General features: G+C 40.9%; 1 protein-coding gene across 4 annotated transcripts; it reads right to left on the bottom strand.

Moving 5' to 3' along the window:
• Nucleotides 1-888: 888 nt before the first annotated feature.
• LOC117260042 (porphobilinogen deaminase-like) lies at nucleotides 889-16798 on the bottom strand. 4 transcript variants are annotated; one of them, XM_078167337.1, is made up of 14 exons: nucleotides 16619-16798; nucleotides 12568-12621; nucleotides 12132-12204; nucleotides 9479-9528; nucleotides 9201-9256; nucleotides 8487-8564; nucleotides 8228-8305; nucleotides 8059-8134; nucleotides 6078-6191; nucleotides 5943-5981; nucleotides 5723-5842; nucleotides 5548-5610; nucleotides 4835-4927; nucleotides 889-4737 (listed from the first exon to the last, which is right to left on the bottom strand). In XM_078167337.1, the coding sequence occupies exons 1-14, from the start codon at nucleotides 16640-16642 to the stop codon at nucleotides 4564-4566; spliced, it is 1092 nt and encodes a 363-aa protein (XP_078023463.1). In that variant the 5' UTR covers nucleotides 16643-16798; the 3' UTR covers nucleotides 889-4563. The 4 variants fall into 4 exon arrangements, with proteins under 4 accessions (XP_078023463.1, XP_078023465.1, XP_078023462.1 ...); XM_078167339.1 differs by having other exon boundaries at nucleotides 5557-5610; XM_078167336.1 differs by lacking the exon at nucleotides 16619-16798 and adding an exon at nucleotides 12761-12961.
• Between the last annotated feature and the right edge of the window lie 1058 nt (nucleotides 16799-17856).

The following is a 17856-nucleotide window of genomic DNA, read 5'->3' as shown; positions in this document are numbered from 1 at the left end:
CATTAAATCATGTTTAACCACAAGGCGGCAACTTTGCACGGCTCTATTTATAATTATTTGGCACTTTAACTTTGCAGAGCTGGCAGTGAAAGCAAACAAATCTGTCCACAAACTACTAACTTCTCTATTTTATTCCGAGACTCTTACTTTTTTGGATTTAGCATCCACAGCTAGCCACCGAGGAAGACTCGAGACTAGCGGCTGCTATTGAGGTTCAACAAAATTTCAAGGAAAAGGTGCTAGGCAGTCAATTTTAGTTGTTGAAATGTTAAAACATTTTAATTTAATATAGAGGCTTCACATTTTTACAGTTGGAGAATGTAAGAATTTCTTAAGGCCTACAACACTGATATATAGAAATTAAAATGTAAAAAAAAGAACATCCGTTATTCATTTCCAGATTTTTTTTTGTCAAAGCCACTGGAGAGGGGCTAAAGAGCCACTTGTGGCATTATGACGTCACAGTGAAGTTGACCTTTGACCTTTTGAATATAAAATGTCATCACTTCATCATCGTGTCCCACTAAATATTTGTGTGAAATTTTGTCATAATTAGAGTATGAATTCTTGAGTTATAGCAATAAAACACCTATGACCACTAAATTCTAATCAGTTCATTCTTGAGTCCAAGTGGACATTTGTGCCAAATTTGAAGAGACTCCCTCAAGGCCTTCTTTAGATATTGCTTTCATGAGAATGAGATGGACACAAGGGCACAGTGACCTTAACTTTTGACCACCAATGTCTTATCAGTTCATCATTGAGTCCAAGTGAACATTTGTGCCAAATCTGAAGAAATTCTCTCATGATCCCCCAGTGGGACAGACAGATAACCCAAAAACATAATGCCTCCAGCTGATGCCGACACAGAATCATAAAAACGGAAGGTATAACACACATAGCTTTATTGACATCAGTAGTTTTATTTGACATTGTGTTGGAATAAGTGGCAAAACAAAGACACTAACCAGATACCATGTAAACATGTCATAACGGATTGATGCAACAATGAGTACTGTGATCTAAATACAGGAACACTCTACATTAATTCATACAGAAATTAAAGCCAAAACAAATATGCCTCACAGTGTCTCTCAGGAGCTTTAAATTAAGGATAATATACAATAAAGATCCATAAAATAAAAGAAATACAATATGGCATCAAACTAACTGTACAGTCGGTGTACTGACACTGAATGAAGAAAGAATGAAGGCGTTGTTCGAAGTTTGATGTAAGGCTGATGTGCAGAAATAATACATTTACTGAGATGGCACTTTGATAAAACTAACAAGACAAACGATGGCATTGAATACATGTTTATTTCATTAGGCAAGTCATCAAAGTCGACACGTTTGAAAATATATTGCTTCTGGAAACATTTCAGTTCTGATATGTGTAGTACAGCATCTGGCATGAAAACATTACAGCAAAAATGTTTTTCATTCTTGTCTTAGTTAATTTGATATGTACTGTGGATGTACCCTACAGACATGCACTGCACTCACCAAAGCATATTCTCGTTCTTATGACTTATGTATCTCTTAATTGTGAATGAGCATCTCTCAAAATTATGAAATAATTATCTCATAATTACAAGGAAAGGTCTAATAATTATCTCAAAAAGAAGAAATATACGATAAGTACAAGATGCACATCTCATACACGAGATAAAGGTGTCATTATTAGGAGATACTTATGATGCCAAGTCAAAATTAGAAGATTACACAAGTCATAATTACAAGAATACTGCCTCATGATGACATGATCTTTGTGTTGCAATTACAAGAAAACTATCTTAAAATCAAGAGATACGGCTAAGTTTTTTTGTTTGTTGAATGCAGTGGTGCTTCTGTAGATCTACACCACAACATACAAGAACGAGTCCATAATGGCCATTATTCAAGTTGTGAGTCAGAGTATACAGCTGTGAAACAAAGAAATAACCTGTGATACTTTCAGTCAAATAAGATTTATTTGGCTACTTTACATCCTAACACAACAGTGATTAACCCCAGTTCATGAAAGCCAAGGGTACCCCTTTTCCACCAACATGGAACGGGCTCTATTCTGGTTCCCACACCTAAGCTCGAACCGTTTGGAGCATTTTTGCAAAAAATTAATTGGTTCGTAACCTGTTAATTAAGAAATCATCAGGGAAGAGAAACATGCTGTGGTCTTAACAGTTGGTCCGTGCTTGTTTTTAGATAAAAACAAATAACAGGACAAACATTCGCAGGTAATCAAGGCGACCGATCTTGCTACTACTGTTTACTCAAACTGTGCATTGTGAAGCGACCTCCGTTAATGACGCATCCTTGATTACAATGGTTCTGATCGACACTGGTGCAAACATGGCGTGGTTCGCGAGAGAGCAACAAGGTTCCAACAGTCCTGAACAGAACCGGATCAAGAACCAGAGCTACTTTGGTGGAAAAGGGGTATGACTGAGTTCACTGCTGTGCCCTTTACTTTTTATACAGTCGGCTTTACTACTATGATCCACAACTGTGGCGTTTACACCATATTTAAAAATAACAGGGTTCCCACACATTTTCATGGACAAAACATCAAAACTTTTCCATGACTCCTCAAGAACCCATAATAAAAATTTGGGGAAAAGCATGCCCTTCACCGTGTCTGCTGCGCTTGCCGGCCTGGTTACGATACTGTTCTACACACACAAATGCAGGAGAGTCTCACTTCCCATAACAAACACCACCACACTACGTCACATATACACGTAACGTCTAAAAGCAGAAGGCTTGGCCGGTATAAGTCAAGGAAAATGAGAACCGTCCAAGTTTTCCATTTGTATCAAGCATCAGATAAGTTGTTTGAGGTAATTTGCCTTACTTGACGTTGCACGTTTTGATGCGACAATTGCCCATCACAGTGTTGATGCTGGAACGATATATCTATATATAAACTGACGCATATTAAAGCTACATTATGTCAACAGCTAGCTTACAGAAAATAAATTCGCCATTACGTTTAGATTAACGTAACAATTACTTTTATTACAAACATCAAAATTTCATGAGTTTTCCAAAACTTTTAATATTTACTAATACCTGACTCAGGTTTTCCATGACCGTGGGAACCCTGAAATGATCAGCTCACAGTTAATGCTTATGGGTCGATATTGCATCTGAGACACGATATCAGCAAAGCATGAACAGCTCAAACTGTTGCGAAATAGCAGCCCAGGACACTTTTAAAATCAGAGCAGGAAACTGAAAACAGATGCAGGGATTGCTTCAGCGTTCATGTAGTGGGACGCAGCTGCACAAACTAAGCATCACTAGCTGTGCCACAGGTGGAATAAAACCAAATGCGCCCTCCAGCTTCTCATTATGTATATTAAATATATTCTCTCTCTGTAAAATAGGTAGCTAGTATACTCTTAAAAGCAGTGAACCTCCTCAGGTGAAATTGAGCTGAATGAAGGAGCAAAGCTATTAGAGTTGTTCCGATACCAGTGTCAGAAAGGCATGTGATATTGTGAGCATGCTATTCCAAGCACAGATCTGATACCACATCTTCTATCACTAAACTAAAAAGTAGTTTCACACCTGCAGATAACAGCAGTTTTCCAGAAATCAGTTCTTCTTCACCAGCAGGTTATGCTGGTAAAAAGGCAATGGTATCAGATAGGTAATTGGTATTGGCCGATAATCAAGTTCAGGTATCGCAATCAGTAATGGTATCAGAACATCTCTAGAAGCTACGCAAAAAAGGTTACTGTATTTATCGGGAGGCCAACATGAAAAAACATCCTTCATTACATCCGTGTATAAGGTCTGCTGACTTGTGGCCACAGAGCTGATGAATTAAGGACTGAATTTACATTTATATTTACATTTCTCAACTCTCAAACCTAAATGAAACCCACTTCAGTGCAGTGCAGCCTGCTCCGAACAGCAAAATGTGCACACGTTCGAAAACTCATCTTTGGTGCCATCAGAAGTCAGCTTCTTGAAATGAGAGTGCGTCTAAGAGCTTAGAGAAGAACTCTGGGTTACGTCTCTTTTGGGGAACAATGGACGCTGATGAACCATTCTTGGTTATGGGGTCAAGTATTTGAGAATGTTTAGTTTTAGTGGCCTCCCTTTTAATATACCGACACTGATACTATACCAGTATACTTATAAAAAACAAAAAAAGCCAGTGATGGTAGTGTAACTGACGTAAATGTTTGAAGGCCATTGTGTGTTTGTCACTGATAATCCCGTATGGCTCAGGAGATGGTTCCATGAGGTACTATATGTAAGAGCAGGCTGGAACCAAGACCAAGAGTGCAACAGACTCTGAACAAGCTTTTAATGACAGCAGCATTGTAACACTGAGCACAACTTTGGTCAAAGTAGTGTTGAAAACCCTCAATAATTTATTTGCCATTGGCTGAGCTCACCTGGTGCAACAGAGTCGCCGTTCTTTCACTTTCAAAACATCAAATGTGTAACATAAAAAAGGAATTCAAGTTTTTACTTGACACAAGGCTGTGACTGACTGCACTCGAGGACCCGGTCACCTCCGGAGCCTTGACCCTCAGCTGGGCGGGATTAACTGGCGTCATTAAGTTGCCTCGCCACCGTCAAGATCTCCTTGGCTCCTTTGCTCAGCAGTAGGTTGGCCAGGTCGACCCCCAACCGCTCAGCCCCGTCTAGGGCTTCACCCGAGATCTTGCTGGCTGTGACTCCCACTCGCTGGACCTGTTCGTCCACTTCCTCTACGCTCTGACATCACAAACACACGTTATCAGTATGATGGTATGAGGACTGACACAAATAAAAGTCATCAATGTGATGAAAACTGTGCACGCTGAGCTGTTACCTTGTCAGTAGCAGCAACAGAAACGCTAGTCTGCATGGTGTCCTTCAGACTGTCTGATCCATCCAGGCTGTAGACTGCCCCCGTCAGGTAAAGCTGCAAAAACAGTTTGACCCTCAACTTTAATACTTGAATATAAAAGCTAATCTCTACCTTTTTTTTCTTATTCAGTTTGCTTTATTTACAAACTTTATGACTATGTTCTATAAAGAAACAGACTGTGGACGCTTAAACCATCAAGTCACATTAGCCCTTTTTACACAGAGATGGTGCTCATCGTGACAGGCACGACGTAAAACAACAACGTCTGCCTCTAATATGACACGTGACATCCACGTTGGCAGCACTTTCTGAACAGTTGTATTAGGCCTCGATCATGCAGAGAGTGTTTCAGCAGCTGGAGGCAGCTTTTTGAAATTGTTCTTAATAAGACTGAAGCTTTTTGCTGGCATTTTTTGTGTTGCAATGCGCTTGGCGTTTCTGCACTCTAGACGCCTGGCATTTTTGCCAAAATGCTCTGAACTCCTTGAGTTTTAGAGCGGAGGCGCCTCACATCATCTCTTTTTTCATCAGCCCCCCGCCCCCTTGTCCAATCGGGTGATTTAAGTCTGCAATCTGTCACTGTGTGAGAACATAAACAGGCACAGCAACAGTAACTAGAGAGGGGCGGAGCTTAGCAAATGTTTAGTTGTATGTGTGCATCTGTCACTACCCACCATCCTTACCTCGGAGTCCTTCACTTCTGTGTGTACAGCCACTGGAACACTGCACCCACCCTCCTACAAATGGAAATTAAATTGAACACATGAAGATTTCCATATTTATACAATGTGAAAATACGTAAAAGAAAGTGTGTGTGTGTGTGTGTGTGTGTGTGTGTGTGTGATGTACCAGGCGTTTGAGGAAGGCTCTCTCAGCTATGCAGCGCAGCACAGTGTCTGGGTGATGGAGGACAGACACCATCTCCAGGATGTCGGTATCTCTGGCCCGAACCTCCACCGCCAGAGCCCCCTGACAACAAGAACACATACGGATGTAGTGTGGTATTTTTAAGCTGTTATTTCGCTCTCTATCTGTGTATTCATCATGTTTTCCATCCTGCTGTTCTCACCTGTCCGACAGCGTACATACAGTCTTCAGGCTCCAGGATCTACCAGTGGAAACAATCAGACAGATGGACAGTAAGATGATGAATGTCACACAGAGGGACCTCACAGAAAGGACTTCAGATGATCATGAACTGTACCTGGCTGATCCGGTTGTCCCAGCCCATTCTCCTGAGGCCGGCAGCAGCCAGGATGATGGCAGCATAGTCGTCCTTCTCATCCAGCTTCTTCAGACGTGTGTTCAGGTTCCCACGCTGCAGACGCCAGCTCAGGAAAACACGTCACAGACTAATATCCATTCTGGCTTGCTAGCAGCATCACTTATGAGAAATACTACTCTTAGGCCCAGACACCAAACCCACTTCAGCTAAATAGTTGCACATGAACACACCGCAACAACTTCAACCGATGACCAAACAGCACGTACATTCTGCACCTGTGTGAGAGGACATAACTCTCTACATCAGCAGACGTCGATCATCTTTAATCGTCATTCAGAAAGGGAAACCAGAAGATTGTCTTGACACTAGTTAGCCAGTTAGCAATTTAACAACACAATCCAGTGTTGAAAGAACACAGTATATTTATCGTGCGCCAGTGAACAATAACACAAACCATGAGAAAACGTTTCTGCTAAACAGCTCAGTGGCTAAAGAAAAATAATCTTATGTGTTATGATGCTTTGTTGGTAGCTTAATGAATGTCTTGTAGATGTGGGTGTGGTTTAGGCAGGTGGTAGGAGGCAGGGTCAGCACTGACATCACACCTGGGGGTTGCTGGTAATGACTCATTAGCAACTATTAGCCACACCTGGAGGGAGAGCTGGGGAGGCCATGCCATGAGGGAGATGCAGGAGGCAAGACATTCTGAAGACAAAAGAGACTGAGAAAGCATTTGACACGCTACCGCAAATTATCAATGCAAATACACGTTCACTCTGCACAACCACGAAGAAGAGCTAGCAAGATGGCTGACTGGTCCGACGTCCAGTCCGAACAAGAGCGGTGGCCTGGTGGTGAGTCAACCACACACACCCCAGATAGCAGAGGTCACACTCACCCAGGGAAGTTCAGGCACATTTCTCACGTCTAATGCAACACGTAGGCAGAGGCACTAAGTTCTGGAGTTGCTGGCCTTAGCTGATGAGGTTTCTCGAGCCTGGTTTCGCATAGCAGCATGACATATGTAACAAGTTTATTTTGATCTCACTCCCTCTAGACTTTGCTGTTTGTTTGCTTTCCTCACTTCCTTCCTTTCTCTTCTCATGCGCTGAGCTGAACTTGCAATCAGTATGGGCTCCGCTGTTGCCGATTCAATGTGCTGATCTGATTAAAAAAAGCTAACGGGGGCTGACAAGGGGCAACACCGACTAGGGAAACAAATGCCCTACTGATGATCAAATGTTAATGGCTGACCGTCGGCTTGGTGTGTCAGGGCTAGGGATGGGCAAACGATCAAAATTCATTATTCAGTCATCAAAAAAATTAACGATCAATTATCGATTAATTGATAAGCGAGTATTTCAAAAGAGAGAAAACAAAAGAGTGCAGTGCAGACTGTCGCCGCAAGAGAGCACAGCTGCCCCAGTTTTGAGCTTCAACCCCCCAGGCCAAGGAGGAAGAATGGCGTGCATGCGCAGTTCACCCCTAGGTGTTTACAACCGCTGCCAGCCAGAGTTACAGGCTTCAGTTTTCAGCAAAACCTCCGTCTTTCAATGGCGTAGTGTTTTCAGAGGCCTCAAGGGAAGCCGCCGAGGCTTTGGAGAACGATGAGAGCCTCTGTCTGTTTCTGATTTTTTTTTGCCTGGCATAGGTCCGGCGGGGGTCTCGTAGGCCCGTCGAGCCGCCGTCCTCGCCGGGCAGGGGGTCTCATTGGCACGGCGGCTCGCCGGACCTATGCCAGGCATTGTAGGGGAAACACTGCGACTATCGATCAAAATTATTTGTGATCGATCAAAAGCCTTAACAATCAATCATCGATAATTGAAAATTGATGCCCAACCCTCGTCAGGGCCTTAAAACCTTTCAGTAAACCTTGTGCAGTAAAATCTAAATAACTTCCATCGTATCTCCAGCTTTCATCATGTTCTGACTCACAACAGGAAGTCTCCTGAAAGGATACGATATCTTTGAATTGAAGGTGGGGAAATCTCTTCTTCAGCTGAGCGGCACGGCGCAGTGAACTGGTGCCGATCACACTACACAAACACACAGTATGAAGGAGAGTTATCATACTTTTAATATGAGTGGAAAAACAAACACGACTAGTTTAATGTTCTCCTGGGCTGTACCTGTTTTCTGGCAGAGTATCAAGAGTTTTCCCGACATGTTTGGGGTGTAACACCACTGCATCATGGGGGCTTTCTCTCCTGAAGCAGCAGGAAGCAAAGAGATTCATTAATGTGATCTTCAGTTTCAGATTCATATTTATTTAGGTCTGTATCACTTTTTGTTTGATACTCAGTGATCCAGATTTAATTCAACATTTATACCGTTTCTCATAAAGTCAAAGATAATCAATATTTAACAGTGTTGTGCGAGTGCACTCACTTGAGCACAGCCCCGATGGTGAATCCTGAGGGCAGCGTGGTGGGAAGGTCTTTGAGTGAGTGAACAACCAGATCGACCCTGCAGGACACAGAGGAACACTCATATATCCATGCTCCATTTATGTCTCATGGTATAATACTGCCATTCAGTACTGCGTGTGTTTTACATCCTCGAGGCAGCTACAGATCAGAGTCACCTGCTACATCAGAGGCTGTGGAGGAAATCAAAGGACTTTCCTCTGTATGGATTTTATGTGGAGCACACAGTGGGTGCTCTTATAGATTTTCAGAGAGTGTGCTGTGGATGTGGGCTCAGTACTACATTTTGTTTAAAAGTTTTTTTGTCCTTAAGAGATTTTTGTGGCATGAAAATGTGTTAAAGCCATATGTATTGGCACCCAGTGGGTCTCATTCATGAAACGTGAGTGGAATAAATTTGTGTGTAAATTGATTGATAGGCTTTCATGAACATACACACATGCCCACAATCAAATCCGAGTTTTCTACTGCCTTCATGAATCCGGTGTAGGTTTTTTCATGTGCAAATCTACTCACAGATTTACCCACATTTCATGAATGAGACCAAGTATCTGTAAGTAACAGCTACAATGTTCACTTTACAAGTGAGCCCCTGTCAGTGAGACCCTAACAGTTGGTGAAACAATGGCGTGAAGCCAGCGTGGTGTCAGCCACAGATGACAGCGCTAACACTCACTCATTCCTCTCCAGAGCGTTCTCCAACTCTTTGGTGAACAAACTCTTCTCTCCGATCTGCATTCAACACACAAAAAACAAATGTTACATCGCATTTATCTGTTACGCTTAAATTAAGACTTTCACAAGTCGCAGATCCATACTGTGCTCATTAATGTATCTACAAGTCTGCAGTGTATTTTAAATACTGACTGCTTTTGTGTTTGCAGATGTTGGAATAGGTGAACATGTCTGTTAATAATGTAACGTCTGATTTGTGGCCATCGTGACAAACCTCACCTTTGATAACGCTGTGTCGAGGATTTTGTCTCCTGTCGTCGTCATGCCAACTGAAAGAGAGGAGATACAGAGATTTAATAATATGAGCAACCAGTGTCAACTAGCAACAACACCAATGTGACATTAAAGACACAGGTCTGCAGTTCATTCAAAAGTTTTTGGAGAGAGAGTGCACCCTCTGGCAGGCACACTGGAGGTCCAGACAACAATACTTTAGAAGACGAGACAAGCATTGGTTGTGTGAGGCCAGATAAGATAGAGGAAGTAATGACAACAAGCTACATTTTAACATAAAATATACAATATAGGGATGTGCGATAATAGATTTCTTTGCTGATATCCGATATGCTGCTATATAACAACTTAATGGCCGATAACTGATAACAATATTGATGTATCTACCTTTTTCCATACCTACTTTTAGTGAGCATTGTCTTTTCTGTAGTGGAATTAACATCATATTATATATGCGTACTCTTAGAGTGACGGCCCATCAGCAGATGGAGACATGATTTTTTTTTTTCAATTTACGTGATATTCATTTATTGTTCAATATAACAAAAAGCACGTTAGCTGATTCTGATTCATTTTAAAGCCGATATTGGCCGATGACGTGCTGATATCATCGTGCATCACTTGTACAGTATGTAATTTTCTGTCATGAGGGGTCTCTAAATCAAAAGAGTGACAAAAGATGGAGCAATGCCATCATCGCAGTCAGTTTCTCCCAGTCTCTTCCTCTTTAAACAAACAGACCAGGGCCCGTATTCACAAAGAACCCTAAGACTAAAAGTAGCTCTTAGTGACGTCATTCTAAGGAAAAATCTTAGAATTCGAGGAATTCTAAGATTTTTCCTTAGAATTTTCCCTTGGTAAGATAAAAGTTATTCACAAAGCATCTTAGGCCTTAAGAGAGCTCCTAAGGTGAAAAACTGTTAAGAGGACGGAGGAGGACTTTTAAGAAGCCTAAGAGTGTCTTAAACAGAGAAGATGGCGGAAAGACAGAGAGGAAGGAGAGATATTCTCCGTATATTGAACGACAGTGATTTAATAAGACGCTACCGGCTTGATCGTGCAGGGATAATGTTTGTGGTTGACCTCATCAGGGATGAGCTTACTTTTCCCACCCAGCGTAGTAACGCAATAACGCCCGCTTTGGATTGCAGCACGTACCAGCGCTTCTCACACTCATCGCTTGTGCGTAAAAGGAGAGGGAACGACGCATTGATTTGTCGGGCAATGCGCTCCCAAGTCTGCCTCTTCCCTTGTGCCGTGATCCCGGGACCGAATTTCCCTCTTAAAACTCCCTTGTTCTCCTCCACGAGCTGTGCCAACAGCAGGCACTGCTCTTCTGTCCAGTTCGGCTTTCTCGTTCTTTTTTTCTCCATTTCATTCATTGTTTTGGTCATTCTGCCAAATCAAACCGCTTTTTACAAGGAGGCCAGCAATCACAGTAATTGTTGACAGCTGAGTCTGCGTCCACCATTAATATCAAATAGATTAAGTAGTAAAATTACCAGCATGGCGAGTAAACATAACAATAAGCAAATCAATATAATAATCGGCTGTGAATGAGGTACATTCAAACATTTTGAAGCTGTGTAACAATTAATTTAATTTTGCTGAGTTTCATCATCATGACATAAAATTATTTTCACGATTACACATTTCTTAATACAGTCTAAGTTCTATGATCGGTTCATTTCACTGTCCATTCATTACTAGGAGCGCTTTTTTTTGTAACAACCAATCACAGCTTTTAGAAGACTGCGTCTTACCTAGCAACGGCGTCAACCACACCTCCTCACTAAGATAAACGCTTCTGTCCCCTCCTTGCTCAGAGTTGCTCTCACAAACTTCCTGAATCACTCTTAAGCGGACTCTGAGAATCTTTGTGAATATGGGCCCAGGTGAATTAAACTGATAAAAAACCCTGAATAAAGCCGTTTCACATAAAAAAAATCACAGCAGGGGCGAGAGCCGAGCAGCCGCTAACGTTTCCTAACTCGAGATCCAGAAGTCCTTTGAGTAAAATCTTTCATCCAGTTAAAACATTTAGTAAAAAATGACCAAACCTAAAAAAGAGTGTTGTAAAAATGTGGCTTAAAACTGGATAAGAAGTCTAATTTATGACAGAATGCATGATGATGATGATGATGATAAGACACCACTGACAGGCAACTGCAACCAAAACTGGGTTTGAGTATTGCTGGAAATGTTTGGGATGATGTAAATACACGACTCTAAATATATAACATTAGGCGAGTTGTTTTTAGACATTTTAATGCCAGAAAGTTCTATATTATATCTTTTACGTTTCCTATGCGGCCAAATCTGCCTGTCGTCTTTATAGATTTTTAACACTCTTTACAAAAAGTATTCCTACTATCAGTGGTCTAACTCTGCTTCCTGCCAGCTTGTAGTTTAATGTCTGTATGCAGGACATTTTCTGTCTGGTTAAAAGCCCTGACACAGACTGTTAGCGAGTATCTGATTTCATTTTTGTGACACAGTCAGTGTTTTATCTGTGCAGCAATTTTTGCCTATATAGCAAGTCTTAAAAATGAATATTGTTATCCCTAATTTGCATGTTGCCAATTATGAAACAGGCGTCCATGAAAATTCTAGAAAACGCTGTGATGAAGATCCTCACCTATCTCCACCTGGATTTCGGGGTACAGTTCTTTCAACTTGTCCGCCACGCTGTCAGTCTGGATGCGAGCCAGCTGCGACAGAAGAAGACACTTTAGCTGGACTGTACCGATGGTCGTAGAAAATTCAAACACCCATCCACGGAGCAGACCATCAAATCAGTATGACACACTGGAGGTGGAAGAGTTATCTCAAAATGACACTGTTGAGGCAGAGCTGTGTTATCTCTGCGAGGGGAGCTCCAGATATGTAGCTCGGCTGTATCTGAAGCAGCACGCAGGAATGCTGCATCAGATAATTCATGTTTAACTGACACACTGTGGCTCTGTCAGGGTTGCATTCACATTTCAGTTAGAGCTAAAACTGAAATCAAAGGCAAATATTTAAAGCAGCAATGACGCAGTTCAGCTCATGTTTTAACAAAAGCAGTACAGTACCTGGCTCTTGCGGGTTCCGATCCGAATGACCCGACTGACCTTTCCATTCCCATCCTGCGGGGACAAAAGAGTTCAAACTCACTTTCTGCCGTCACCGTTCAACATTCTCACGCCTCAACCAGCCTGACACTTAAACAACCACCTCTATAACCAGCTCATAAACGCACTGAACCATTTTCTCTGCCCGCCTCACCCTGATGTACTTGTAAGGTCCTTGCTCCATGATCCCGTGTGTCCGCAGCGAGCGTGTGCACTGTGGAGGCTATTGTGTCGGCTGTGTGGCTGGGACCGCCTGCTGTGTCTTGGTGAGGAGCTGGACTGAGGTCATATAGCCTCAAGATACTGAACAGTGGTCTTTTTTTACCGGACGCTCACCCCTCCTCCTTCAGGACCTCCACCCCATGATATCTCTGGTGCCAAAAGATAAGTGTGCCGATTCATTGAGTCCGTTATAAAGGCAGGGAGGGGCGGCCGAGTGGGGGCTGGTGTGTGAGGTGTGGTCACAGGGTGTTTGATACATGGAGCGCTCTGCGGCTACAAACTTTGATCTCTGTGTCTGCACCATCAGCCACAAGTGGATGTAAAATGAACTTTTAAAGCAGATTTGTCACTGCTGTTTCTTTGATGGAAATATAAAATTTAAAAAAGTGTATCACTGGAAAAAAGCACTTTGCTTTAATAACATATGAACTGATATTAACATGTTTACAGTGAACATGAAGACAATTTTTAAATGTATAATAGTATATTACATTCTTGTAGAGTAATGTTACATTTAATAAGCTGAAATTTAAAAGTTTTATCAAATCATTTCACAGTTTACTTGTTTTATTTATATATTTCTTTATGAATGTACATGATTACTTATAAATGGAAACGCAGAACTGCCTAGGGTTGCAGCAATACACTAGTTGCAAGGCATACAGTGATATAAAAGTTGCCAGTTATCATACCATGTACATTTGCTTATCTACAGTATTTTTAAAAAATGCAGCTAGATGTTGAATCTCCTCTTTATATTATTTTCTAAGGGGGGACTTTTTACACACACATCCATTAACAAAATCATTACAAGTTTTGATTATAGTGATGAAACGTTTGTTCAGTAAAAGACAACCTTTCTGTTTTCTTTCCTTTAAGGGTGATTCTGACTGATGATGATGTAAATTCTGTAATATTTTGATACCATGACACCGCCATATTTTCTGAGATGGTTATTGTACAGTAAAACTCACACCGCTGCAACTCTAGAGCTGCCAGGCCTGAAAATACTTGTAAAAAATACACCAGTATCACATAATTACATGAAAAGGTTCTTGTTATAACAAGATGCTTTTGATTTTTGGTCTCTTGTTATGACAAGAAACTTTTTTTTTTTAACAAAAAAGTGTCTTGATATAAGATGAAAACATGTTTATCAAGAAACCTTTCGTGTTACTACCTGATTTTTTTCTGCCATGGCATCAATATACTTTTGTACTTATACAATTATAATTATATAATTATACAGTTATAATAATATAATTATAATTATACAGTGTCATAATAGGAATATCTTGCAATCTCTTCTCTTTTTTTATGCCCGTCTGAAAACAGCGTTAAACAATTTTATAATAAAATGTTGCCTCATTTTACAGTCACCAGCAGTGGTGAAATGTAACTAAGTATATTTACTCAAGTACTGTGTATATATAGTAAATATACTGCACATGTATAGTGCTCTTCTAGTCTGGGGACCACTCAAAGCCCTTTTAACACTACTTCTACCAGTCACATTCACACACACATACACACAGTGGTGGCAGAGGCTACCATACAAGGTGCCACCTTCAACTCAGTAACACACTCCCAAACTATCCAACAGCACAGAAAGGTTTGATCTTAAATGATTAGTTGATTAATTATATGGTTGATCAATAATCCAAAAATTAATTAGGCTACTGATTAACTGTTTTCTTTTTTTAATGCCAAAATGAAACATTTAATGGACTGTACTATAATGATATAATAGTAGCGTGCATATTTTTCCTGCATTGAGTCGGCTACTTTTACTTGATACATTTTCTGAAAATACTCAATGAGTATAATGTAGGCCTGTTTTCTTTTACTGAAGTGACATTTTCAATGCAGGACTCCTGCTTGTAATGAAGTATGTTTACAGTGTGATATTTATACTTTCAATAAGTCGTTGCCATTCTTCCATTCGGCATGTATGAAGTAGAACAAACAGCTTAATGTAATGAGGGCTGCAGCGATATACCAGTTTAAAGGTATACCATGATATAAAAGGTGACAGTTATCAAACTGTGTACATTTGCTTATCTACAATATTTAAAATAAATGGAACTGGATGTTGAATCTCTGTTTACCTTAGTTATATTCTAAAGGGTCTTTTTACACACACTTCCATCAACAAAATGGTTTCACGTTTCAGTTATCGTCATAAAAAGGTTTGTTCAACCAACAATAACCCTTCATTCTGACTTTTAATATAAATGCTGTTATATCATTCAACTTTTCTGAGAGTGTTATCGTACCGTGAAAAGAATTCATGCTGTTTTTTGTTTTGCATGTTTCAGACTATCTCTGGATTCACATATTAGATACAAATGGAAATAGACTTTCTTATCACGAGTTTTGTTATAAATCCAGAATTGATTGCAACCTCACAGAATTGAATTGACTCATCAAGGCCGTACCAACGCACCTCTCATCTCAGCCAAAAACACACAACTGCATTCTCAGTCCCCATCCCATGTACACACACTTTTTATGAACGGGTATCATTTTCTTGACAAAAGATGTTTAAACAAATTAATTTGATCCATCTCAACAAATGATTTATACCCTGTCCAATCTTCTAGAAATAATATTTTTAACCTATTTGACCAATCAACAGTATCCAAGTTGAGAAAAACACCCAAAACAAAAGAAATCCACGACAAAATAATGAGTTATTTTTACCTTTCCAATGAATTTAAGACTAGGATCTGGTTTTGAGAACAATGTGTGTTTTCTGCAGTGATGACAGAATATTTATTTATTTCATGCTCTCATACACAGTTATTCTGGTGACAATCTAGAGAGTGACTATGTAGGAAAACCACAATAATGCCTGTTTTAGATCATAAGAGTCTTTTTGGTGTGTCATTAACAGATAAAAAACTGGATCTGATGATCAATGATTTGCTTATTTTAAATGTACATAAAACCCCACCTATCTTTATTAGCTACTATAATGAAATTAAACTTTACACCAAGTCCCTTAAATTAATACACTTCTAATGTGCAAAATACCTCTATAGATTAATCAGTAATAAATAAATATTTAAAATTGCTTATTCAGCCTTATTATATATTTTTTATTTTTGTTTACATTATGTTTAATAATGATTAATTTATGGTTAATTTAAATTGTATTATGTTTAATTTATCCTATCATGTGCCTGTTTTGTTTTAATGGTTAAAATGGTTTCAGACCATCACAGCCACATGTAACGTTGGTGGGCGGGAGCAGGCAATGTTGCCCGTTTCATAAAACTGCAATTCGGTTATAAAAGCAAGTAAAATATGAAACGATTCTGCTCAGTTTCTTTGCCGAATACCAGTAAAACTGCTCCTTGTTAAAGAGTTACCATCCATAGTGTGTTTGGAGGTGTAATATGTTAACAGTTTGGGCTGCAAGGTTAATCAGATAAAAAGGGACACAGAGCTTTGAATGGATATTGAGGGAAACTTTCCCTGCTTCCGTAATGTTAACAAAAGATTTACACTCTATATTATATTAGTTTAATAAGCTAGCAGGTGCTCAAAACGGTCTAATTTCACAGTCACTTGCTTTTTCATGCACATATCTGTCAAAGATCAACAAACCGCTCATTTCTTTCTAACCGACCAATAGGAACCCGAGCTCTGTGACTGACAGGAGGATGAACCAATCACCGCGCTCCAAATTACGCCGCATGCGGAAATGGCGCTGTTCACCCACAGCGAGCAGTGAAGGTGCTCCACGCATGCTGCAAACCACCCAGACAGTCTGGTTAAAACCTACCGGAGAGGCTGCTTCCGCCGACATGTCTGTGATCCGGTTCACTCCGGTGATGTAGCACGACCCAGCAGTCCTCTTAGCTTCACTCAGAGACCATTAAAAACACGAAATCCTCGAAAGTAGTCAGGGCGCTCCTCTCATACTACTCCCCTATGAATGAACGCGGAACCTGTGATGTCATTGGGCCGGTTAGAGGTCATTTCCTTGTTCCGTCTGTCAGTTTCCTCTTGAGTAAACTTTGAGCCCGGTGAAGAAATAAGAAGAATATGGGTTTGGTGTGTGGTGCGGGTTTTTCTATTTTTCTGTAGCTGTGATAAAGTCCTATAATTGTCAAAATGAAAACTGCCACCATCAGAGCTGAACACACGTGGACCATTAGACGTGTTCTTTTTAAGTCATGACGTGATGATGTGGCCTTAATAAACATAATAAACGTAAGCTTTGGACTTGTCTGTCAGGTGCCACACCTATCTACAACCTCCATGGGAAAGTGTTGCCAAAAAGGGTGGACAGGACAATTCAGACAGTCTTTAGGGAGGGAGTGGAGGCAAGTTTCACAGAATACAGCATTGTCCCTATACGCCTCGTTTACTCGGATATATAAGGGTGAAATGTGTCAAAACCTTCCATTCACACTGAATAAACAGAGCTGACAGTGTGGCTCCATTCTCATCACTCACACTTCAAATAATGACATCTGCTGACCAAACAGAGTCACTGCAACACTGTGAGTTCTGTAGTTTGGAGGAGCTTTGGATGAAAGAAGATCCATCCATCCATTTTCATCTGCTTATCCGGGACCGGGTCGCAGGGGCAGCAGGCCAAGCAAAGCACCCCAGACGTCCCTCTCCCCAGCAACACTTTCCAGCTCCTCCTGGAGGACCCCAAGGTGTTCCCAGGCCAGATGAGATATGTAATCCCTCCAGTGTGTTCTGGGTCTGCCCCGGGGCCTCCTACCAGTGGGACGTGCCCAGAACACCTCTAACAGGAGGCGCCTGGGAGGATCCTGATCAGATGTTGAACCACCTCAACTGACCCCTTTCGACGCGAAGGAGCAGCGGCTCTACTCCGAGCTCCCTCTGGATGTCCATGCTCCTCAGAGAAGAGAAGAAGATGATATATTTTATTAATCCCTGAGGGGGGAAACTCAGTTACTTTCACTCTGTTGTCATATACACACTGTCCCGAAATACACACACATGCACAAACAGGACCTCTACATGCATTAAATGGAAAGATGT

Source organism: Epinephelus lanceolatus, chromosome 4 (genome assembly GCF_041903045.1).
Source record: "Epinephelus lanceolatus isolate andai-2023 chromosome 4, ASM4190304v1, whole genome shotgun sequence".
Lineage (NCBI taxonomy): Eukaryota > Metazoa > Chordata > Actinopteri > Perciformes > Serranidae > Epinephelus > Epinephelus lanceolatus.
This window is presented reverse-complemented; position numbering and strand designations above follow the sequence as displayed.